The 26,497-nt window shown below is 37.9% G+C and overlaps 1 protein-coding gene and 1 long non-coding RNA gene across 3 annotated transcripts; one reads left to right on the forward strand and one right to left on the reverse strand.

Moving 5' to 3' along the window:
- Positions 1 to 220: 220 nt before the first annotated feature.
- LOC141643851 (uncharacterized) lies at positions 221 to 3,309 on the reverse strand. Its single transcript, XM_074453177.1, has 3 exons — positions 3,155 to 3,309; positions 1,576 to 3,100; positions 221 to 937 (listed from the first exon to the last, which is right to left on the reverse strand). Exons 1-3 carry the CDS (start codon positions 3,307 to 3,309, stop codon positions 221 to 223), a joined length of 2,397 nt encoding a protein of 798 aa, XP_074309278.1.
- Positions 3,310 to 14,981: 11,672 nt separating this feature from the next.
- LOC141586479 (uncharacterized) lies at positions 14,982 to 23,583 on the forward strand. Of its 2 annotated transcripts, XR_012519546.1 has the most exons (4): positions 14,982 to 15,073; positions 15,172 to 15,279; positions 21,361 to 21,468; positions 23,229 to 23,583. It is a non-coding gene; the product is annotated as an uncharacterized LOC141586479 (long non-coding RNA). The 2 variants fall into 2 exon arrangements; XR_012519550.1 differs by lacking the exons at positions 14,982 to 15,073; positions 15,172 to 15,279 and adding an exon at positions 21,086 to 21,262 and having other exon boundaries at positions 23,229 to 23,581.
- Positions 23,584 to 26,497: the final 2,914 nt, after the last annotated feature.

Below are 26,497 nucleotides of genomic sequence, written 5' to 3' on the forward strand. Positions count from 1 at the left end.
CTTTGAACATAGAGGGCCAATAAAATCCGCCTTGGAGGATCTTGGCAATGGTTCTTGAAGTGGCCAAGTGTCCTCCATAGGCCGAATTTTGTACTCGATCAACGATTTCCATGCCTTCTTCTCTTGACACGCATCTCCGGAACATCTCATCCCCACACTTATGAAACAAGTGGGGATCATTCCAAAAATATCTCTTGGCATCATGCCTCAATTTCCGCTTTTATCTTGAGTCAAGCTCATCCGGTATAAACCCATTTACCAAGTAGTTTGCAAGGTCCCCAAACCATGGAGTGGTGGTGCTAACTCCCATAAGACTATATTCTCTTAGCCATTCATTAAACGGCCCACTTTCATCTTGAATTCCATGATCTTCAACCATTAACCGAGATAGGTGGTTGGCCAAAACGTTCTCGGTTCCTGCCTTGTCCTTGATCTCCAATTCAAACTCTTGAAGCAATAAAACCCACCTCAAGAGCCTTGTCTTGGCATCCTTCTTTACCATGTGTTGCCTCAAAGCGGTGTGATCGGTATACACCACCACCTTAGAGCCAACCACATATTGCCGGAATTTCTCAATAGCATGAACTATGGCCAACACCTCCTTCTCGATAGTTGAATAGTTGCATTGGGATTGGTCAAGAGTTTTGCTAGTGTAGTAGATGAGATGGTGCCTTTTGTCAACTACTTGGCCTAAAACCGCGCCCACCGCAAAATCTGACGCATTACATATAATCTCGAATGGAAGATTCCAATCCGGAGCCCGAATTATATATGCCGAGACCAAATCTTGCTTCAACCTATGGAATGACTCAAGACAAACTTCATCAAACACAAAAGGCACATCTTTGAGGAGAAGTGAGGTTAATGGTTTTGCAATCTTTGAAAAGTCTTTAATGAATCGCCTATAAAATCCGGCATGGCCAAGAAAACTCCTCACCTATTCACATTTGAGGGAGGTGATAAATTTTATATGATAGCCTCTTTGGCTCCATCAACCTCAATGCCCCTCTTGGAGATAATGTGACCGAGCACAATCCCTTCTTCAACCATGAAATGACATTTTTTTTCTTATTTAAAACTAGATTGTGCTCTTCATATCTCTTCAAAACATTAGTCAAATTAACAAGTCCATGGTCAAAGGAGTCTCCATGGACACTAAAGTCATCCATGAATACTTTCATGCTCTTTTCAAGAAAATCCGATAAAATGGCTATCATACATCTTTGAAAGGTGTCGGGTGCATTACACAACCCAAATGGCATTCTCCGGTAAGCATAAAATCCAATGGGGCATGTAAATGTTGTTTTCTCTTAGTCCTCCGGATGGATTGGGATTTGGAAAAATCCACAGTATCCATCAAGAAAACAATAGTAAGCATGCACCACTAGCCTTTATAACATTTGATCGATGAAGGGGATGGGGAAGTGGTCTTTAAGGGTGGCCGTATTTAGTTTTCTATATATAATCAATGCACATCCGCCACCCGGTCACCGGACGAGTAGGCATGTGAGTCCCATCCTCTTGTTCCACCATAGTCACCCCACCTTTCTTGGGTACTACATAGACGGGACTCACCGACTTACTATCGGTGATTTGGTAAATAATCCCCGCTTCAAGCAATTTTAAGACCTCATTTTTCACAACCTCGGCCATCTTGGGGTTTATTCGCCGTAGACCTTTAACCTTAGGTTGACTTCCCTCCTCTAACATGATCCTATGCATGCATAAATTTGGACTTAATTCCTTGATGTCCTCAATGTTATACCCTAGTGAGCTCTTGTAAGCTTTCAAGACTTTTAAAAGTTTCATCTCTTGAGCCTCACTTAGGTTGGCATTGATAATCACGGGATAAGACTCTCCCTCACCAAGAAAGGCATACTTGAGTGAGGGAGGTAGAGGTTTGAGTTGTACCTTTGGAGGGAGAAGTCCCTTCACTTTCTTCAAAATTTCATCATCGACCTCATGGTCTTCTTTCATTTCCTCATCATGTAGGGAGATTTGGAAGGCTTCTTCTATCTCCGACTCTTCCCGAGCCACCGCTTTAACTACTTCATCAATCACTTCAATAGTGCATGCTCTTTCAACTTTGGGGCCTTTCATCAAATTTGGAAGATTAAATTCGACCTTGTCACCCTCAATCCGGAAGGTTAGCCGCCCATTTCTTACATCAATAAGTAGTCCTCCGGTAGCCAAGAATGGCCTACCTAGGATAATAGGGGTATGGCTATCCTCCGAGATGTCAAGGACAACAAAATCGGCCGGGATTAAATATTTTCTGACTTTGACAGGTATGTCTTCAAGCACCCCCAAAGGGCGTTTAACGGACCTATCCGCCAATGGGAGGGTCATGGTAGTAGGAGCAAGACTATGAATGCCAATTTTCCTTGCAACCTTTAGAGGTATGACACTCACACTTGCTAACAAGTCACAAAGAGCTCTTGAAATCGGAACACCACCAACCACACAAGAAATTGAAAAACTTCCCGGGTCACCAAGTTTAGTGGGAATTTTTTGAAGGATATGATCACTACATGCCTCTTCTATTTCCACTATTTCTTGGTCATCCAAGACTCTTTTATTGGTCAATATGTTCTTCAAAAATTTTGTGTAAGTTGGCATGTTCAAAACCACTTCGGTAAAGGGTAGGGTTACTTCAAGCTTCTCAAGCATGTCACAAAACTTGGCATACTTAAAGTTTTCCCTACTCTTTATTACTCTTGAGGGGTAAGGAATATGGGTAACAAGTTGAGAATCAAATAGTACCTTTGGAGGCTTTGATTTCTTTGTTACCTTTGTGGCGGGTTGCAAGAGCACTTCTTTGGTAGCATCTTTACCCCCTTCTTCCTCATAAGGTAGATCTTCAACTAAGCCATCAACTTCCTTTCCCATTTGTACTCCCCCACTTAAGGATTCTTCACATGTCTTCTTCCCCTTCTTTGCTTCACTCACCCTTGCCGATGGTGTCATCGGTGGGCTTTCCTTTCCACCATTCATTTCCGTCCTCTTTCTATTGGGATCAACATCAATGTCTATCTCGAGGTGCTTGTAAGGATCTTGAAGCTCTATTCCATTTTTCAACACCACTGCATGTGCTTGGTGGCTATAAAAGGCATCCTTGGAGTTTTTATTTTAAGCTAACAAGCCACCGGGTAACCTATGGGGGTTAGCAAGAGCATGAGCGGCCAATTGGGCCTCAATTTCCCTCATTTCCTTTTGGTGAGCCATTTTTTGGTTGGCATTTTCTTGTTGACTAGCCATCTTGAAATTAGCCAAGTCTTGGCTATGTTGCATTTGCATATTTTTCAACATCTTTATGATTTCACCTTGGGAAGTGTCAACCATAGGCTCTTGATAGGGTTGATTGACAATGGGTAGAGGGAACCCGTAGTCGTTTCAGGTGTTGGGGCCTTGATTGTTATTGTAATTTGGTCCCCCTTGATAGTTTCCTCTTGGACCATTGTTGTTGAAGTTTGGTCCTTGACCTTGTTCTTAAAACCCTTGAGCAAACCCTTGACCAATCCCTTGATTGGCTTGATTTATTTGGTTCCCTTGATTGTTTTGGTTGCCCCCAAAATCTTGGTAACCTAGAGGTTGGTTCCCAAAGTTTGGATTTGATTTCCAGTGTTGTTTCTTTGATTAAGATATCCACCTCTAGGTTGATAAAAACCGGGTGGATTGGTATTGGCCATTTGTGATTGAAGCCTGATACCGTCGTCAGGTACCAAAAATAAAATACCTAGTTGCACTAACAGAAGCTAGCAGTAAGTAGGGTCGATCTCCACAGGGAGGCGGTCACTATCTACTTGTCTATTCGGTCTGTCTACGTCACAGTTGGGAGTTTTGAATTGTTTTAACTAAATTAATGAAAGCAAGGGTAGAGAAAAAATAAAGAGATAGATGCTAGGATATCGGGTTATCATGATAGATTCACAAGTCAGCTAAAGGTAGGTCTGTCGATTTAATGTGAGAAGGGTAAAGGAAAGGTCCTTCCGGTCGGCTATCCGTCCTAAAGTACAACTAGCTTAGCTTCCGCCCTCACTAGTGTAGTCTATTGGTCATAACAGGTCTATTCACTCCAATCTTCCGATCTAGGATTGAACTTAACCAAATTAACGGGTTTAAATGCATGCATTCAACTAAACGATTATAATAAAATTGTTAATGAAGCAATTCTCACATTAATTCTCCTAAACCAACTATCGCATCATTGCTATACTATCATGACTACCCTAATCCTAGCATTAAGAGATTAGCTATGCATAATAGTAATTAAAACCATAGAGAGAGATAAAGAAATGGTAAACATAATATAAAGATTAAAGGAAGAGAAATAATACTTAGAATAAGAGGGAAGAGAGATTACAAGAGTTCAGATCTGGAAGAAAGACCAAAATAACATTCAACAGTATCCGGTTGCAAAAAGGGAGAAAAAAGAGATAAAAGAAAGATCTTTAGACCTAATGACGACTCCCTTATATAGGGAAGTGAAAATTAACAAAACTAAACCTATCACGGGATAAAAATCCCGAGTATAATAGCTAAATACTCGATCGAGAACTTTTATATCACTCGATCGAGCAAAACCAAGCTAAAACCTCTCGATCAAGTACTTGAGGTACTCGATCGAGCACTTATTAAATAGGCACTACTCGATCGAGTAGAAAAAGGAGTCGATCGAACACAATTGTACTCGATCGAGTACTTTCCAACGCACAATTCCTGCTTCACGCAGTGAACTTCAAACGGCTGCCATTTCTTCGTTGCTTGGGTAAACAGAGCGTTTCCGATGTTGTTGGAAAGCTAAGAGGACAAACTTTCATCTCCAATTGGAATAACCTGAAAATATGCTGTATAACTCGAGATATGGCTCTTAAAATTAGGCACTAGCAATTTGAAGTTCTTCCTTTGCTCGCCTAGCTATCTTACTCCTTTGCGCACCTCAAAATAGTAGTTTGCAAGCTCCAACTCAACTCATCTCCTAAATTCATGCATAGGGACATGTTTTAGTCTTGATTATGCTCATTTCTGGTTCATACCTGCAAATAATACAAGACAAACCAAAGTAGACAATTCGGGGGACATTTGTAACCAAACACTACACAAAATGCATTGAAATGCGTGCAAATAAAGTACAAAATACCTATATAAAATGCACGCATCAAATATCCCCAAACCAAACATTTGCTTGTCCCCAAGCAAACTATATGAAAAACTAATGGAACGGAAAAAGAAAGCCCAGAGCTAGCTATAACTTGTCTACTTGAACCAATTTAATGTAACAGAAATCAACAGTTACAGCTACAACGGTCAACACGCAAACGAGTTATAAGATGTCCATAAATAGAGCGGACCTATCGACCTTGCAAGACCAATAAAATCGGACTCTCACGTGATCACTCTTCTCTCATGAAGCAAAGGGTAAGCATATGTATTTAAGAGAGAAAGAAAATAGTCGCTCACCTAAACTACGACCCACATAAACATGCATGCAGCTAATATGATAGACAATTCTAGCTACCGTACACACATTCCAACCAAACAAGGTCTTGTCACAGCCGAGGGCTTACAAAAATATGGTAAAGTGAGGCAATTGGTAAGAAAAGGCAAAACATTTATGAGAATGTGGAGGTATAGGCGGCCAAGCTAGTACCTAAATAAAACCATATGACAACATCCATTTCCAACTCAATTATAAAATTAAGCACGGTACCCTTCATTTGGCACAAAACTCACCAAACCAAACTGAACATACTCCTCAATCGATATAAATAAAGCATAGGAGTGAAACCGACTAATCAAACAACATCTTCTTCCTTTTTTTTTCGGTTTCTTGCATCATCATTTTTCTTCTCGTTTTTTTTTCGAATTCTTTTTTCTTTTTCACGCTTTTTTTTCTTTTTTTTTTCATCCTCCTTTTCTTCATAAATACCAACTCCAAATCAATGGATACAAGCCAAACTTGGCACAATAAATTATATACCGCCAAAAACATACACTAAACTAGCTTGACAAGGCAGGCTAAATTTGGATGTAGTTAAGCGTCAAAAGGGAAATTTGGCTAATGTGGAGTTAAATGGGTAAAAATGAGAGAAAAAGGGAATGTAAGCACCTCCCTGCATGTGACACCAACCACTAACCCGAATGTATGTAGGCAAAAAGCGATTGAATTTCATATATGTGCAAATTAATGATACATGATATGGAAGGAGTAACTACTCTAAATCCTACATGAAACTGGTCATGAATTTCACCAATTATAAGGCTCTTAATCTCAGAAATTGTAAAATAGGTTGCCAAATTATCAGGTCAAGTCTACACAGTCGGCTAAATTTGAACAAAAACTCGTAGATATGCGTAAGACTCAACTAATAACTGTCAATAAAGTGCAAGGCTCAAGTAAAAATGACAAGTTAAAGTGCAATTTCATCACGGAAATCTACCTTTCCGACTCGACCTATATGCTAAAATAAACGTGAATTTTTTTTTTATCAATTTTTTTTATTTTTATGAGATTTTTGAATTTTATAAAAATAAACAACAATGCATACGGAAATTAAACGTGACAACAGAAATGCAATAAAAACAATATGCAGACACAGATATGGATGCATAACCTCCCCAAACCAAACCGTACAATGCCCTCATTGTACCCAAAAATAAGGAAAGGAAATGCAAACTAAAAAGGAGAGAGTGAAGATGCAGAAAACTCACAAGATAACGCGAAGTAGGGACCTCTCCAAACCAGCCAGCAATATGGGAGGTCGCAAACAGCTGCAGAACAGCGTCATTAGAGACGAATCTACTCGATCGAGAGGGTAAAGTACTCGATCTAGTAAAATAGGCTACAAAAACTGTTCGAACGAAGGAAGTAAAGCGCTCGATCGAGAAGACCAATTATTAAACACACAACAAAAACTGAAATGTTAGAAAAACAACTAAAAAGCGCAAATTCTGGGTTGCCTTCCGGATAGCGCTAGTTTTAGACAGGTCCCAGCTCGACCTTCTTTTCTTCCTCCAGCCATTCTGATCTATTCCAGTCAAAACAGCTCAAAGAGCGCAGTAGCCAATCAAACAGCTGCGCATGTGCTACACAAAACTGTAAGTAGCACCATAGTAGAATAATGACATAAGAAAATAAAATGTACAGTCGTTTAAGCCTAACAAATTTCCTATGCAGCTCCTAAATTTATCAACAAATAAAGCAGCTCGGGAGCAATTATCAATAATTTAGAGTATCGTTCCAGATTAACAAAATTAAGATGACAAGAACGGTGAAAAACTGCTAAATTAATTGACCAACTGGGAGGGGGTACATCATTAAAAGAAAAAACACGAGTCATACGAGATAGCGTACTATTAATATTAACAACAATAAAATTATCACTGACTACCTCAGGTGGGTTGCTCTCAATGATGGAATCACTAACAAAAGAATGTATTACCTCATCCGTGCTAGGAGCAATTACCGATTCAACTGTCTTCTCGTCACCCTCCTCTGTGGATAACATCCCGTAAATCGCAGTCTCAAGCGCATCCAGCTCGGCCTTGAAAAGGGGCGATTCACCGTAACCATTATCATCATCAAAATCGTCATCTAAAACGAGCCCAAGTGACGTTGCATTGCTCTCTCTGGCCAAATTAGTCGATCGAGTAGAATTATTACTCGATCGAGAGCTTTCCTCATGATTTTCACTCGATCGAGTACATGAAACAGCTCTATCGAGTACTTCCTCTAAGCAGTTGTTCGATCGAGTGGAATCAACTGTTCGATCGAACATTTTCTCTGGTAATCCACTCGATCGAGCACTATTACTAGCTCGATCGAGTGATCTTTGCAGTGCATCGCAGAAATCTTCATAACTCGCTTCATTTTCGGATAGATCTTCGTACTCCGAGTCATATAAACTATCAGCAACGATAGGCAACTCGGGTCCTCCCTGGGAAAGACCACTCTCCGCGTGCCTAAAGGTCGTCTCGGGCTAGGCCGAGCTATTTGAGACTCAAGCTCATCGATTTGAGCGTATGTATGTCTATCATACTCTTGCTTTTTGAATGCAAGTGTCTTGATCAAAGATTTCAGCTCCGCAATCTCTTCTTTCTGTCTATCAGGAGGAGGAGCTTGTTGTCGCGGTGGCCAGATAAATGGAGGCTGTTGGTAGCCTTGTTGATAGGGTAGAAGTGGTGGCGTAATTAAAACAGATTGATTAGCTTGTCTACGTTGCTTGAATGGATAAACCCCGTCATTTTTAGCTAAGCAAAAAGCTGCATTGTGCTCAGCAGCACCACATCTCCCGCAGTAAATCACTTGTTGTGCCATATAATGGAACATAGGTGACGGGTCAAAGGTACTCAAGCCTTCCCTTTGACGATCTTTTACCTAGAACTGTGTAGGTAGGACCTGTAAGGCCTATCAAAACAGCACTTAAAGAAAAAGATTAGAACGGCCTCAAGGGATAAACCCCTTGAGGCTAAAAACAGACAAAATAAAACAAATAAATAAAGTAGTTGCCTCCCCGGCAACGGCGCCAAAATTTGATACCGTCGTCAGGTACCAAAAATAAAATACCTAGTTACACTAACAGAAGCTAGCAGTAAGTAGGGTCGATCTCCACAGGGAGGCGGTCACTATCTACTTGTCTATTCGGTTTGTCTACGTCACAGTTGGGGGTTTTGAGTTGTTTTAACTAAACTAATGAAAGCAAGGGTAGAGAGAAAATAAAGAGAGAGATGCTTGGATATCGCGTTATCATGATAGATTCACAAGTCAGCTAAAGGTAGGTCTGTCGATTTAATGTGAGAAGGGTAAAGGAAAGGTCCTTCCGGTCCGCTATCCGTCCTAAAGTACAACTAGCTTAGCTTCCGCCCTCACTAGTGTAGTCTATTGCTCATAACAGGTCTATTCACCCCAATCTTCCGATCTAGGATTGAACTTAACCAAATTAACGGGTTTAGAAGCATGCATTCAACTAAACGATTATAATAAAATTGTTAATGAAGCAATTCTCACATTAATTCTCCTAAACCAACTATCGCATCATTGCTATACTACCATGACTACCCTAATCTTAGCATTAAGAGATTAGATATGCATAATAGTAATTAAAACCATAGAGAGAGATAAAGAAATGGTAAACATAATATAAAGATTAAGAGTTCAGATCTGGAAGAAAGAGCAAAATAACATTCAACAGTATCCGGTTGCAAAAAGGGAGAAAAAACAGAGAAAAGAAAGATGTTTAGACCTAATGACGACTCCCTTATATAAGGAAGTGAAAATTAACAAAACTAAACCTATCACGGGATAAAAATCCCGAGTATAATAGCTAAATACTCGATCGAGGACTTTTATATCACTCGATCGAGCAAAACCAAGCTAAACCTCTCAATCGAGTACTTTAGGTACTCGATCGAGCACTTCTTAAATAGGCACTACTCGATCGAGTAGAAAAAGGAGTCGATCGAACACAATTGTACTCGATCGAGTACTTTCTAGCGCACAATTCCTGGTTCGCGCACTGAACTTCAAACGGCTGCCATTTCTTCGTTACTTGGGTAAACAGGGCGTTTACGGTGGCGTTGGAAAGCTAAGAGGACAAGCTTTCATCTTCAATTAGAATAACCTGAAAATATTTTGTATAACTTGAGATATGGCTCTTCAAAGTAGGCACTAGCAATTTGAAGTTCTTCCTTTGCTCGCCTAACTATCTTACTCCTTTGCGCATCTCAAATTAGTAGTTTGCAAGCTCCGACTCAACTCATATACTAAATTCATGCATAGGTACATGTTTTAGTCTTGATTAAGCTCATTTCTGGTTCATACCTGCAAATAATACAAGACAAACCAAAGTAGACAATTCGGGGGACATTTGTAACCAAGCACTACACAAAATGCATTGAAATGCGTGCAAATAAAGTACAAAATACCTATATAGGAGATGAGTTGAGTCGGATTATAATCGGTATACTTCCCTTATAATCGGTATGTAGGAAATATCGGTATACTTCCCTTAAAATTAAGGATTATAACGAAATTATAATCTATGAAAACTAGTCATAAAAGAATTGCATAAACAAAATAGAATAGGGATTAAGAATCAACCTGTGGTCCTTGCAAATATGGTATAAGAACAATATCAAAATTGATATTCGCCTAATCGTTGCACCCAAGATGATATGAGCAATGCCCTTTTGTTCTTGCTAGAATTGATCCCCAAATTCACTAATTAATTTAGGGTTTTGTGTGATTTTTGATAAGAGGAAAAATTAGGTCAAAAAGAATAAAAAAATGATCTAACCTCTACTCCCATTAAACCGTGAAAAAGAGTAATACGAGGAGATCTTTCCTTTTTTTTTTCGGTCAAAACTACCAACCAAAAATAAGGAGAAAATATCTTCTTATTTTTGGGTAGTTATCAAAATGTATATTATGTGTACATTTTATTAATTATCATATATGTTGTCCCGATTTAATAAGTCCATACATAACCGTTTGTATTCGATTTATTAATTCCGGCCTGACAACATTCATTATAACAATCTCGTATAAAATATACTTTAACTATAAATATCGCATATTTATAATTAGCTAATTAAATATAACCGATTATGTTTAATTACGAATTAACATCTTAATTCGTTTAAGCTAACATTATATACATATATTAAATATAACATATTATATTCAATTTACGAATTGACAGTTAATTCGTCTCAGCTAATATTATTTAATTGTATTAAATAATCGTCTCATCATCACATTGACTAACTGTTTAGTCAAAAACTTGGACTAACCTTTTAGTTAGGCATCAATGTGATTATATTTTCATACAATCACATCTCTCAAACACATCCTTTAGGTGTGACTTTTAGGGACTAGTTGATCACCGCCATCAGTATGATAATAACGTCAAACTTTCTAGCAAGCCAACCGTTATTAAGTAATCGTTAATCAACTGATAAAATACGAAGTATACCCTTGTGAACCTATAAGAGATTTATAAATGTTATCACACTAATTGTGGAGGACACAAGCTCCAACAAACTCCCACTTGTCCTCACAAGTGTATGTGCGATAACCGATTCTCATATCCTAAAATTTCTCCCCCTCAATGTAAAACAATTTGCAAAATCCGTATTCACAAAGGTCGTATTTTACAAGTGATCAATATCAATAGTGGTTTCCCCGACTAGTGAGTAACTTAACTGATAAACGAATCATCATTTGAGCACGGCCATGCATTTCAGTTACAACTCCTTGAGTGGCCCTGAGAAATAACTAAACCTGATAAAGGTTGGATATTTTCTTCAACTCGAATCCTGCAGATATAAGCACAGTATTAAATGACCCAGAAAAAAACTGCTTAGCCTCCTGTTACGGCAGACCATGAGAAAGAAACCAAAGTTATCCAAAAACAGCCTTAATCTCAAGAGACAGTCGATAGTCAAAAGATTCGACTCTAGGAACACAATAGACGTCCAATCCACGACCTGGCACCGAATGTTTTTAAACATTTAGGACTCCATTACGTTGTCACAATTTATTGTCCTACGAGGTATTGTTATAACTCACATCTGTGATCGATCAGCCAACTATTTGACTTATGGCTCGTTGAACCCACTATCAATCGACTGCACAATATAATAACCAGAGTTATCAGCTCATGTAGGCGATTACGGACCAAAACAAATATAATGTAATTCAGTTCACTTTGTGGCGTTCAAAGTTGTCAGTACAATCCACATGAAAAACAAAATATGAAATAAAATGATGAAGTTATAAATAGTATATGAAAAGGATAATGTATCGAATCCATAATCAACTACTACAACTCAGGAACACGTTTAATTCCCATGGAAATAACGTGCCCTTCATACTTATCATAATTCAACGGTTTAGTGAGAGGATCCGCGATGTTATCATCCAAAGCTATCTTGTCAATAACTATCTCCACGTAATCACGAATCAGGTGAGCTTTCCGATGTACATGTCTAAACTTGTTGCTAGACTTTAGCTCCTTAGCTTGGAAGATGGCACCTCTGTTGTCACAATAGATGGTGATCGGGTCATTCGAACTAGGAACTATCGTAAGTCCTTGTAAAAATTGACGCATCCATATAGCTTCCTTTGCTGCTTCCAAAGCGGCATAGTACTCGGATTCAGTAGTAGAATTTGCTAAAACATCCTGTTTGGAACTCTTCCAGCTGACCGCAGCACCATTAAGAGTGAAGACGAATCCAGACTGAGATTTTGAATCATCTCGATCCGTTTGGAAGCTAGAATCTGCGTAACCGATTGCGCATAGCTTAGTATCTCCTCTATAAGTCAATACCCTATCCTTAGTCCTCCGTAGGTACTTAAGGATGTTTTTAACAGCTATCTAGTGTGTTTCACCTGGATTCTTTTGGTACCGACTCGTCATACTCAATGCATATGCTACGTCTGGACGTGTGCATATCATGGCATACATGATTGATCCTATTGCTGATGCATAAGGAACACGACTCATGCGCTCAATACCTTCAGGCGTCATGGGTGACTGAGACTTACTCAACTGCATCCCAGACGTCATTGGAAGGTTCCCCTTCTTGGAGTTGGTCATGCTGAACCTTTCAAGAATCTTATCCAAATAAGACTCCTGACTCAGTGATAACGTCCGTCGTGATCTATCTCGATAGATACGGATTCCCAATATGCGTTGTGCCTCACCCAGATCTTTCATCTGGAAATGGTTCTTCAACCATCCTTTAACCGAAGATAAGAGAGGAATGTCATTCCCAATCAAGAGTATGTCATCAACATACAATATCAAGAAAACAATCTTGCTCCCACTCGACTTGATATATAAGCATGGTTCCTCGACCGATCGAGTGAAACCATACTCTTTTATCACCTGGTCGAAACGATGATTCCAACTCCAAGAAGCTTGCTTAAGCCCATAAATGGAACGCTTAAGCTTGCACACTTTCTTAGGATTTTCAGGATCTATAAAACCTTCGGGTTGTACCATGTACAACTCTTCCTCCAAATAACCGTTTAAGAAGGCGGTTTTCACATCCATTTGCCAAATTTCATAATCATGAAAAGCGGCAATCGCTAAGATAATCCGAATGGAACGCAACATAACTACGGGTGCAAAAATTTCATCATAATGAAATCCGTGCACTTGAGTGAAACCTTTTGCCACTAGTCGTGCCTTATAGGTATCTGGTTGCCCGTCTACAGAACGCTTTATTTTGTAAAGCCATTTGCACTGTAGAGGTTTTACCTTATTAGGTAAATAAACTAGATCCCATACGTCATTCTCATACATGGAGTCCATCTCGGATTGCATGGCTTCAAGCCATAGCTTTGAGTCGGAACAAGTCATGGCACCTTTATAGGTAGCGGGTTTATTACTCTCTAGGAGCAAAACGTCACTCTCCTCAACCATACCAATGTATCTGTCCGGAGGATTAGAGACTCTACCCGACCTCCTAGGTTCCTGAGGAATATTAACCGTATCATCAGTTGGAGGAACAACTTCCTCCATCTGTTCCTCGGTTGTTGGTTCTTGAATCTCCGACAGCTCGAAGGTTCTATTACTTGACTTGTTCTCGAGAAATTCTCTCTAAGAACGTCGCACTAGCCGCAACAAAAACTCGATGTTCGGTAGGCGAATAGAAGTAATGACCAAACATTCCTTTTGGATAACCAATAAAGTATGTCTTGACCGATCGCGGTCTGAGCTTATCCTCGTGTCTCCACTTAACATAAGCCTCGCAGCCCCAAACCCGAATAAAGGACAAGTTGGGGACTGTTCCCCTCCACATTTCATATGGAGTCTTGTCGACAGCTTTAGTCGGACTTCGGTTAAGTATAAGAGCAGCTGACAAAAGACTAAAACCCCATAATGAATTAGGTACTACCGTGTGACTCATCATGGATCGAACCATATCAAGTAATGTTCGATTTCTCCGTTCGGACAAACCATTTAATTGAGGTGTTCCTGGTGGAGTTAACTGTAAAACGATTCCACAGTCTTTAAGGTGTTGATCAAACTCATTTGAAAGATATTCGCCACCCCGATCTGAACGGAGTGCTTTAACCTTTCTTCCCAGTTGGTTCTCAACCTTATTCTGGTATTCCTTGAATTTCTCAAAGGACTCACTTTTATGCTTCATTAAGTAGACATATCCGTATCTACTCAAATCGTCTGTGAAAGTGATAAAATATCTATAGCCATCTCTAGCGGTAATTTACATAGGTCCACAAACATCACAATGTATGAGTCCTAATAGGTCACTAGCGCCCATTCCAACACCTTTGAAGGAAATTCGAGTCATTTTGCCGATAAGACATGATTCACACGTGCCAAATGTAGAAAAATCGAATGCGGGAATAGTCCCATTCTCGACGAGTTTCTTTACAAGTTTTTCATTTATGTGTCCCATTCAACAATGCCATAGATGTAACGCCCCGTAAATTTCGGACCGTTAATATGTTTCGAAAATAATTAATTAATCAAGTAAAATTTGACAATAATGTATTTAAAGTAAAAATAATTCAAAGAAATATAATTTTATTATATTTTGAAGAAAAGTATTTATTTTGATAGTTTGGAAATGTTTAAAAATAGTTTAAACCGTGTAAAATCTTTTATTTCGAAATAAGGGCGTATCGGGGGGAAAATGACAATTCGTTTGAACGTTGGGTAAACGAATTTGGAAATGGGTCGAATGAATACTCAATTTTATTGTAATCTCGTGTTTAAAGACTTTGGACTTGACGGAATTTGCATTTGACTTACGGATTTAATTATTTTTGAAACGAGTCAAAACCGACTCGTTAAAAATCCCGACTAAAAATCCCGCACGTAATTTTTCCTCCTTTCTTCTCTCACGCACGGCTCCCCTTCCTTTTCTTTCTTTTTCTGTTTTCCTTCCTACCGTCATCTCCTCCACCTTCAAAAAAAAAATAAGAACAAAACACCATGAACATGAAATAAAGCTTAAAATCGCCATAAAATCTTCGTTTCTTGTCCGTTTTTCGCGAAATTTACCTTTCCGGAATCCCCTCGCCACGATCTACGACTTAGTATGTTCTAATTTCAATTTTCATTAAGTTCTTTTAAGACCAAATTTCGGTGATTTCGGTTTTGTGCTTAATTTTTGTGTTTTTTATTGTTAAATTAGGTGAAGGATTGGAAGACGAGTTCGGGGACTCGTATATTGTAGAGGATAGCGGTTAGTTGTGGTTAGGGTTTCGGTTTTGAGGATTAATTGCTCATTTTCTAGCTTAAGGTAACATATTTCGAGCTACTCGACGAATTATCGTCACATGTTTTTGATTTTTATATGTTTGGTGAATTTTAGTTTGGGTAGTAATTTTCACATGTTAAATTTAGTTGCATGCAAGCTTAATTTGTGCCTTTTGGTAGTTTAAATTATCAAAGTTGAATTGGGGACGATTAATTAATTTTCAGACGGTCTTATAATGTATAAAAATGAAAAAAAAGAGAAGAAATGGTGCGGCAGCGGGCCCGGCAGCAGCCGGCAGGCCCACGGCAGCCCCGGCCGGTCTTGGGGTTGGCCCGGGTCGGTCCGTTGCTTGTTTCACGGTTTTCCATGCTTTGTCCGTCATTTTAGGTTCATCATGGATATAATTAGAATAGTATAAGTAACAAAAAGAGTAGTAAGTTGAATTGAAATATACCAGTAACAAAAATTATGTTAATGGAAAAAAAAATTGTGCTTATATTAATAGTTATCACATGTTAGGGTAGTTTACAAAAGGAAATTTGTAATTTATAGGCTCAAAATGAATTTTATAGCTATAATTGTAATGTTTTGTTGATTGTCTGTAAAAACCGAGCCTTAGTCCCTTTGACGATGCGATGTCGATTAATTGAGTGATTGGTCGGCCGCAATTTGACCCGCACTGTCCGCAGGTGGGGTTGCGGGTAAAAATTCGGTTGAATGAATTAGATAATCGGCCTTTTTCTTGTTTTAGGCCATTTATTATATCTCTATTTCACATGTGTAATTAGTTGAATTTTAATAGCTTCTTATTTTGTAGAAATGGCCCTAGTTTCCCCTAAAGCCTTAAATATTGTTAGAATTGCTAGGATTGGAAATTAGTATTGAATTCTTATTGAGGAACTGTTGGGATTGTATGCTGTAAATAAACATTTATATAGCTTTCACATGATAGAATGTTAGAATTTATGTTGGTAAGTAGGACTTTTTGCCCTCTTAAGGTTAAGTGGGTGTCTTACTTGACTTGTGTGGTGAGTCTTGGGTGGTGTGGGCTAAAATATTCAAGTCAGGGACTAGCCGTGACTAGGTCCTAGGTGAGTATTTCGGCCTTCGTCATAGATAGGTCTTTATAGTCTCCGACGAGTATATGTTCACCGCTTGATAGCCTTTGTGTTCTGACTAGTGGATGTTTATCCAAGTTGGGGCATGACCTCGGTACTAATTTTGATAGTATGGGGTCGACTTAAGTACTAGCCGACCCTTCGGTGGTGTCCTTAGGGTACTCACTTCACTTTGTTTTAAAAAAGTTGTGAGTCTTGGGTGCGGTGGTGTGTATCCGCATGTCTAGGTCTCAAGCAGATTTTAGGCTAGGGTTGTGTTGTCTCTTGGCCATGTTTTCTTAATAGTAACCGCTGAGCCAAGATACCGGTTCGATTACCTTCCCTACCTCGTGGTATAGACTTGAGTTACAAAGTGACTATTGACCGTCTTTGATATATTGCCCTTTCTTGTTTGATGATTCTATGAATCATAGAAGGTGAGATGCAAGCCGGCTATGGTTGATAGAGTTTGGATTACAATTTGTTAAATGTTTCACATGTTAGTTTAGTTTGGTCAGTTTAGGGCTCATATGTTAGAATAATTGATAATTGAATTCTTTATCAAATTGTTTACATGTTACATTAATTTTGACGATTCGTGGCTGGGAGGACTCGAAGTTACTCCCCACTGAATTGTGGCTTTCGTGTTTGTATAAAATGCGATTGACAGGTTGTTGATGCTTAGTTGGGGGTCACAGACGGCTAGTGAGCAAGGAACCTTGGACCTAGTTTTGGCTATTCTATTAGTAAACCTTTTATACTTTTGGTTTGTATATAATTTGAAGGGACATATGTCTCCCTTTCTATTTTTGGTTTGTATCTTTATATTTCCGCGTCTTAAGCTATGTATGTAAATTAGTTTATCAGTTGTTGCAGGGTTTTTGACACTCTTCTTGAGTTGGAATTGGTTGTGAATGGTTTAGTTAGAAATTTTTTTAAATTGCAGGTTTTTGGACTAGTTGAACCATTTACAAACATATCCTACCAGCTTTTTCTCAGAAATTACGCATTTAAGTAATTAGATAACGCTAAATATCAAGGGTGTCACAGTTGGTATCAGAGCCTATTGCTCCCGATGCACGTTTGTGCACCCCACTTAGAAATCACTTGACCTTAAAATAATAAACTTGAGAGAAGGGTAGGATGGGTAGAATTAGGATTTTATGTGGTAGTCTGTTTGTAATTGCTAATTGTTAGGTTTGTTGATTGTTAGTTATTAGTTTTGGTGCCACTAAAGGTTGGTTATGCCAAATGTAGAATGCTTCCACTTTCTTGACATTTCTTTTCGTATTCAGTGTATCTTACCTTAATCTTCCATTTTCGTTGGTCATTCGTCTTTCAAATTCCTCTTATCTTGCCTAGGTAACTACCTTTCAATTCTTTCTCCCGTTTCATCTTAGGTTCGTCTTCTTCTTATAATAAAGTCCATGTGGACACTTTCCTTTTATACCGCAGGATAGTTCCCTTGTCCAAGAGAACCCAGTTTTGAGAGAATGTAACTTTGGAGGGCGTGAACGAGTTGAGAAATTGATTGGTTAAGGTTTGAGTGGTATAGGAGAATATAACTTGGGATCCTTTGGTTAATCTTGTTAGTTGTGCTTAATGTGAGAGTTTAGTGAGTTGAGAAAATACCTTGGGATTTATGTCTATGGAGAGCTTGTTTGTTATAGATGATTCAAGATGGGTACTAACTTAGAACATAGGATGGAATGAACCTAAGCTACTCCATTTGAGAGTCTCGATATTTCTTGTGGAGAATTAAAGGTATGATAGTTAGCCCTAATCCTTGTGGGCCTTGAAAGGAATACAATAGGACATTGATGTTGATTAATGGATTGGTATTGTACTTCGGAATTAGTTAGTTTGTTAAACCTTTTAAGTTGATCAAATCTAGTATAGAGTAGCCCTTGTTGACCTTATAAAACATATCTGAATTTGGGAATTTTGGTGGAATGTTGTTCGATATAGTTCGTGAGTTCAAGGATGTGATTCCAATTTATGGTATCGGAAACTAGAAGCATTAAGTGGTGTGATGATGGAGTAAACAAGCCAGGGTACTTGGAGATGACATAGTAAGTGAAGTTCAATGACGAGAATTGTAAAGGAGATACTTTGGGACATGGATGGTAACAAATGAATTTGTGTGGTGAATTGATTTTGGCTCTTAGAATCAATTGAGTTGAGGAATACTTACCATTGTGGAATCCTTGTTAGTCCTACGATGTAGTAGACATTTAGGGCTTTGTTGAGCACCTTAGTGAAGTAACCTTATCATATCGATCATAAGCTTTGATGAGTGTTTAGTAAGCGATAACCCTTTCATTGTGCCGCTTCTATTCTCCTTTCCTTCTCTTTAACGATCGTTGAACCTTGTCTTTATGCTAAATTTTACGTATCTTCTTCTTTCCCGAGATATCTTCTTAACTCGAATACCTCTTATTTTTGTCAACCGTTGTCTTTACTGGTCGACTCCTTAGTTTCCTAACTTGTCGATGCATGTACCCTTCGAGAAATGTTTCTCACATTACTCTATTCCGTTATCACTCCTTACCTCCTTAGTATAGTTGGTACCCTGTTGACCATGTTTATAGAGTTTGTAAGATGTGATTTGAGGATATAGGTTTGACTAAGTAGCCGAGTTTGGGTTGGGCTTCCATAATCATTTTGGATATCGTGGTTTGATAGTGTATATGTTATCATGTGGGAAATGTTAAATGTGGGATTATTTGTTGGTTTTAGAGGGTGATATTGATTACTACTTGAAGTATGTTATGAGAGTGAGAGTAAGCTACATTGTTGGGAAGTCTTAGCACTTGTTTTGGTAACTAGAAAGGGTAATGGTATGGATGACACCAATTGTTAGGCTAAGGAACCTAATTTCAATTTATGGTTTAGAAACTCTGAGGTGATAAAGTGTTGTTACAATTATGACCTTGTACCTTGAGAATTTGATGGTAAGTAAGTTTAGGATATCAAATTTGAAAGAATACTCCTTGGGGATGTTGATGACCAGAATGGTTTGGTGATGTGATTTGGCATTGTAGTTGACTCTTGAGAATTCTTGAGTTTAGAGAGACTTAGTGTTGAGAAGAATTTGTTAATCCTATAGTTTTATAGACCTTGAGGTCGCATTGAGTGCTTGACATGATGAGACAATGTCGGAGCTGGGTGTAGTTCTGCTTTTGAGAATCCTTAATAAGTAAAAGGATAGAGAAACTTGAGATCCTATTGATTTTTCATAATTTGAGGTTGGTATGTTACTACCTTGTTTTGAAATGAGAACCTTGTGGAATTTTTGAGGAACCTTCTCTTGGAGTTTAGAGCATGGTATTGGGACTCTTGATTGAAGGTTTACTTTTTGAGGAACCCATAGTTGACACTAGTGGGATACAAATACAGCTTTGTTGGAAGTCTTGACCTTAGGCTTGTGAAAGTCGTTTCGGGATGTTTGAGAATTTGGAGCGTTGAGATCACACTTATAGTGAAATATCTTGTTCCAGGGAATATGTTAGGAAGAAGTAACATAAGCGATTGAGGAGACTCTTGGGAGTGATGTTGTTATTGGAGATATGAGTGTCTGGCGTTTCCTTGGTGTCTAATCTCCCTTCTTCCTTGATCATGAGCGTTACCGCTCATATCTCTCTTCCTTGCATCATCATACTCCTCTCGTAAGTTTGATGTTGGTAACCTATGAAACTCTATCTTTGACATCCTTGTAATTATGACTTCAATTCTTACCCCATAAAATTCATCATAGCTCTTTTTGATTAGTTAAGCTTGAATCCTTTTAGCATACCTGCTCCTATGAGGTCTAAGTTACTTTTCACTTCGGGGAATTTCTAAATATTTTAAGCTACCAGTTTCGATTCATTCTTGAAAGTTTATGTCACTTCTGCAAACCTAACCAATTTTTAAGGATTTGAAAATGAAATTTTGATTTATTTCCGTAAGGTATTCCTTTTTCTTACTTTTGTTCCGAGTTTCTAAGCCTTGTATAATCATATTTAGTAAAGATAGTATTCTTACTATAGAATTTTAAACTAAAAGGTTGAAAAGGCTTTTATGATTTTCAATGGTTTTAACATTAGTGAATGTTAAATCTCGTTGTTGGAGACGTCCCAATAATGGATTTTCTCATTTATTGGTGTAGAAATATTTTTATATCTTGATATGAATATGGATGTTCTTGTCTGATCAACAAGAGTATCACCGTTTCATTGAAAAGATACCTATATTTTCTTATAACTATAATTTCTCCTTCTAAGTTTCGAGGGCTAAAACTTTTTGAAAGGAGGGGTGATTGTAACGCCCCGTAAATTTCGGACCGTTAATATGTTTCGAAAATAATTAATTAATCAAGTAAAATTTGACAATAATGTATTTAAAGTAAAAATAATTCAAAGAAATATAATTTTATTATATTTTGAAGAAAAGTATTTATTTTGATAGTTTGGAAATGTTTAAAAATAGTTTAAACCGTGTAAAATCTTTTATTTCGAAATAAGGGCGTATCGGGGGGAAAATGACAATTCGTTTGAACGTTGGGTAAACGAATTTGGAAATGGGTCGAATGAATACTCAATTTTATTGTAATCTCGTGTTTAAAGATTTTGGACTTGACGGAATTTGCATTTGACTTACGGATTTAATTATTTTTGAAACGAGTCAAAACCGACTCGTTAAAAATCCCGACTAAAAATCCCGCACGTAATTTTTCCTCCTTTCTTCTCTCACGCACGGCTCCCCTTCCTTTTCTTTCTTTTTCTGTTTTCCTTCCTACCGTCATCTCCTCCACCTTCAAAAAAAAAATAAGAACAAAACACCATTAACATGAAATAAAGCTTAAAATCGCCATAAAATCTTCGTTTCTTGTCCGTTTTTCGCGAAATTTACCTTTCCGGAATCCCCTCGCCACGATCTACGACTTAGTATGTTCTAATTTCAATTTTCATTAAGTTCTTTTAAGACCAAATTTCGGTGATTTCGGTTTTGTGCTTAATTTTTGTGTTTTTTATTGTTAAATTAGGTGAAGGATTGGAAGACGAGTTCGGGGACTCGTATATTGTAGAGGATAGCGGTTAGTTGTGGTTAGGGTTTCGGTTTTGAGGATTAATTGCTCATTTTCTAGCTTAAGGTAACATATTTCGAGCTACTCGACGAATTATCGTCACATGTTTTTGATTTTTATATGTTTGGTGAATTTTAGTTTGGGTAGTAATTTTCACATGTTAAATTTAGTTGCATGCAAGCTTAATTCGTGCCTTTTGGTAGTTTAAATTATCAAAGTTGAATTGGGGACGATTAATTAATTTTCAGACGGTCTTATAATGTATAAAAATGAAAAAAAAAGAGAAGAAATGGTGCGGCAGCGGGCCCGGCAGCAGCCGGCAGGCCCACGGCAGCCCCGGCCGGTCTTGGGGTTGGCCCGGGTCGGTCCGTTGCTTGTTTCACGGTTTTCCATGCTTTGTCCGTCATTTTAGGTTCATCATGGATATAATTAGAATAGTATAAGTAACAAAAAGAGTAGTAAGTTGAATTGAAATATACCAGTAACAAAAATTATGTTAATGGAAAAAAAAATTGTGCTTATATTAATAGTTATCACATGTTAGGGTAGTTTACAAAAGGAAATTTGTAATTTATAGGCTCAAAATGAATTTTATAGCTATAATTGTAATGTTTTGTTGATTGTCTGAAAAAATCGAGCCTTAGTCCCTTTGATGATGCGATGTCGATTAATTGAGTGATTGGTCAGCCGCAATTTGACCCGTACCTGTCGCAGGGCTGGGGTTGCGGGTAAAAATTCGGTTGAATGAATTAGATAATCGGCCTTTTTCTTGTTTTAGGCCATTTATTATATCTCTATTTCACATGTGTAATTAGTTGAATTTTAATAGCTTCTTATTTTGTAGAAATGGCCCTAGTTTCCCCTAAAGCCTTAAATATTGTTAGAATTGCTAGGATTGGAAATTAGTATTGAATTCTTATTGAGGAACTGTTGGGATTGTATGCTGTAAATAGACATTTATATAGCTTTCACATGATAGAATGTTAGAATTTATGTTGGTAAGTAGGACTTTTTGCCCTCTTAAGGTTAAGTGGGTGTCTTACTTGACTTGTGTGGTGAGTCTTGGGTGGTGTGGGCTAAAATATTCAAGCTGGGACTAGCTGTGACTAGGTCCTAGGTGAGTATTTCGGCCTTCATCATAGATAGGTCTTTATAGTCTCTGACGAGTATATGTTCACTGCTTGATAGCCTTTGTGTTCCTGACTAGTGGATGTTTATCCAAGTTGGGGCATGACCTCAGGTACTAATTTTGATAGTATGGGGTCAGCTTAAGTACTAGCCGACCCTTCGGTGGTGTCCTTAGGGTACTCACTTCACTTTGTTTTAAAAAAAGTTGTGAGTCTTGGGTGCGGTGGTGTGTATCCGCATGTCTAGGTCTGCGCAGATTTTAGGCTAGGGTTGTGTTGTCTCTTGGCCATGTTTTCTTAATAGTAACCGCTGAGCCAAGATACCGGTTCGATTACCTTCCCTACCTCGTGGTATAGACTTGAGTTACAAAGTGACTATTGACCGTACTAAGAACTTATGCCTGTCTTTGATATATTGCCCTTTCTTGTTTGATGATTCTATGAATCATAGAAGGTGAGATGCAAGCCGGCTATGGTTGATAGAGTTTGGATTACAATTTGTTAAATGTTTCACATGTTAGTTTAGTTTGGTCAGTTTAGGGCTCATATGTTAGAATAATTGATAATTGAATTCTTTATCAAATTGTTTACATGTTACATTACATGTTACATTAATTTTGACGATTCGTGGCTGGGAGGACTCGAAGTTACTCCCCACTGAATTGTGGCTTTCGTGTTTGTATAAAATGCGATTGACAGGTTGTTGATGCTTAGTTGGGGGTCACAGACGGCTAGTGAGCAAGGAACCTTGGACCTAGTTTTGGCTATTTTATTAGTAAACCTTTTATACTTTTGGTTTGTATATAATTTGAAGGGACATATGTCTCCCTTTCTATTTTTGGTTTGTATCTTTATATTTCCGCGTCTTAAGCTATGTATGTAAATTAGTTTATCAGTTGTTGCAGGGTTTTTGACACTCTTCTTGAGTTGGAATTGGTTGTGAATGGTTTAGTTAGAAATTTTTTTAAATTGCAGGTTTTTGGACTAGTTGAACCATTTACAAACATATCCTACCAGTTTTTCTGTAGAAATTACGCATTTAAGTAATTAGATAACGCTAAATATCAAGGGTGTCACAATAGATAGGTTTGATCTTTGTCACCAACCTTTAATTTCTTATTATTCACGTGTAATATATCTGTAGTTTGATCTAAGATGTAAATTCCATTCATGGAAACTGCTTTGCCATAAACCATTTCATTAAAAGAGAAAATACAGCTATTATCCTTTATTGAAAATGCAAAACCGTCTTTATCAAGTACGGAAACAGAAATAATGTTCTTAGACAAACTGGGTACATAGTAACAGTTATATAAATATAACTCAAAACCACTAGGGAGCTGGATTACATATGTTCCCATTGAGACTGCAGCAACACGTGCTCCATTCCCAACTCTCAGGTCCACATCACCCTTTGCGAGGGGTTTGATGTTTCTTAGGCCCTGCAAATGATTACATAGATGAGAACCACAACCAGTATCAAGTACCCAAGTTCCGAAACTTTCATGGTTAATCTCAATCATATGAATATAAGATGACATACCAACAGGAGTGACGCGGCCTGCTTTTATGTCCTCACGGTAAACGAGACAGTTCCTCCTCCAATGTCCAGACTTGTGACAATGGTGGCATTCAACGTTACCGTTCTTGATCTTTGCCTTGCCTTGTGAGCCACTAGTCTCACCAGGCCCACTCTTACCGTTTCCTGGCTTATTAAACTTTGGCTTACCTACAGTTAGGTCGCCGGGAGCTTTACTCTTACCCTTATTCTTGTTGGAAATCATGAGAACATTTTGCTTCATGCTCCCACTCAATTTCATATCCTTCTCAGTCTGTACAAGAAGTGAGTGTAGCTCATGAGGACTTTTCTTCAAGTCATTCATGTAGTAATTTGCCCTGAAAAGGGCAAAACCATCATGAAGTGAATGCAGCATACGGTCAATGACTATGCTCTCACTGATTTTGCAATCAAGTGCCTCCAGCTTCTCGACATTCTAAATCATGTTAAGAATGTGTGGGCTAACCGGTTGGCCCTTCTGGAGTTTCGTATCAAAGAAGCGACAGGTATGCTCATAAGTAACGATTCTCGGTGCTTTTGAGAACTCGTTAATGAGCGTGGTGAAAATCTTGTTTGCACCTTGGACAATGAAGCGTCTCTGCAAATTGGTTTCCATTGCAAAGATGAGTACGTTCTTTATCGCACCCACTTCCATGAGGAAGTCACTATAGGGAAGTGACTCGTTAACTCCTGCATTGGGGCCTGGGTTTACCGGTATTGGCTCAGTTAAGTACTTGAGCTTACCGTCAGCAATGGCAGCATTCCGCAATAATGCCTCCCAGTCCGCAAAGTTGGACCCGTCATTTTTCAAACGTGTGAGCTGATTCATGTGGTCCATGAAAGCTTTTAGCCAGGACTCGCGTCCAAGTGTGGCACTTGGCATAGGGATTTCGTTATTTCCAGCCTTTTGTTGTAACAGTATTATCAAAATAAGACGTATTCTACACTGCGAAAAGAAGAATAAATATAATAAGCATACTCATCGTTTTGATTTAAGTCTAATGCAATACTGTTATAACGCGAAGACTCAAGAATTTATACAATTGACCTCCCTCAAGAATTATATAAATGATCCCAAGACTCAATTATCTGTAAATTAATAAGCCAACCTTTTGGCTAATTCTACTGTTAGAATTCTTGGTCGATAAATTTCTGTAAATTCTATCTTTAGTCCATCATAATCACGAGAAACTCTTCAGATTATAATGTTGAGGTAAACTAAGTCAACACAAACTACTTACCCAACGTAGAAGGGGTCATATGGAGAGTAAGGTCCTATATGCCTACCGACGAAGAAGGGATTCATAGTTGTTTGCCCTTATAAAGACTAGTCTCAATTTCAGTTTTAGAGGAATATCTCATCAACTTTATTTTAATTCATTTTAAGTGAACTAATATCTAGCATGCGAGAATGAATAAACTAAGGTGATGGCTTAAAAATGTTACATCTGTATGTCGATGAAAACTAACATTCAACCTATATATGAGTCAATTTTCATGCATTTTAGTAGCAGGTGGTTTGGTTTAGGCGAAATATGATGCACTAACTATCATGTGAATGAAAAGCAATAAGAACGGTAAAACGTAAGACAAAATAAAGTCCTAGTGTGGCCTATCTACCAAAATGAACATAAATACAACTTTGGAATCCATCCTTGGACTCGATAAGCTTGTCTTGATGTTCCATCTTGGTCCATGTAGCGGGAGTGAGCAATCCAATCTCCATCTTTAGTCTTCTCAAAAATTACAATTTAAAAATTACATAATAAACCTATTTACATTCTAATTTCAAAACCATAATATAAAAGAAAACCAAACGGAGATACGAGATCTCAAATTACATTAAAAATTATGTTTCCATCATTATGAAAACATAATTTAACTAAGGCCACACTAGGTATTACAAATTACAAACGATTGCAAAAATACGTAAATAAAACCATTCAACGATTCATTCAACAAAAAAATGCATCAACTATAAAATTAAACATTCAAGACATAATTCCTTAATTATGTAGATTAATTTATCCAAACCACCTATTTTAAATGATCAAATTAAGTGACAATTCCTCAATTACTCACGTTAATTTCAATCTTAATTCACATTGACCTATAATATGAATTAATCTCACATTATTTTAAACCTCTTTAAAATAATTAGGTATCTATGATTTGTGAACCTCTTCACAACAATTAAGCATACATTATAAATTTAATGTATAATCAATATTGGCCAAAAACTAACAAAAAACAAAAACAGAAATTGTTTTTTTTTTGGTCTCGGCAAAACAGGAAAATCATTTTTTTTTTTTTTTTGTCCTTTGCTCACCGCATTTACAAAAAAAAAAACAGAAAATCCCAATTTTTTTTTCTTTCAAATGTCCTCGGCATATACAAAAAAAACGAAAAA

Source organism: Silene latifolia, chromosome 1, assembly GCF_048544455.1.
Source record: "Silene latifolia isolate original U9 population chromosome 1, ASM4854445v1, whole genome shotgun sequence".
NCBI lineage: Eukaryota > Viridiplantae > Streptophyta > Magnoliopsida > Caryophyllales > Caryophyllaceae > Silene > Silene latifolia.

What these genes read in the sequence shown, in the direction of transcription:
- LOC141643851 (XM_074453177.1), bottom strand. Translation starts at nt 3,309, where the DNA reads ATGTTGAAAAATATGCAAATGCAACATAGCCAAGACTTGGCTAATTTC. An exon ending in GCTCTTGCTAACCCCCATAG is followed by an intron (nt 3,101 to 3,154) that starts GTTACCCGGTGG and finishes TGCCTTTTATAG; the next exon opens with CCACCAAGCACATGCAGTGG. An exon ending in AAATCACCGATAGTAAGTCG is followed by an intron (nt 938 to 1,575) that starts GTGAGTCCCGTC and finishes AAATGTGAATAG; the next exon opens with GTGAGGAGTTTTCTTGGCCA.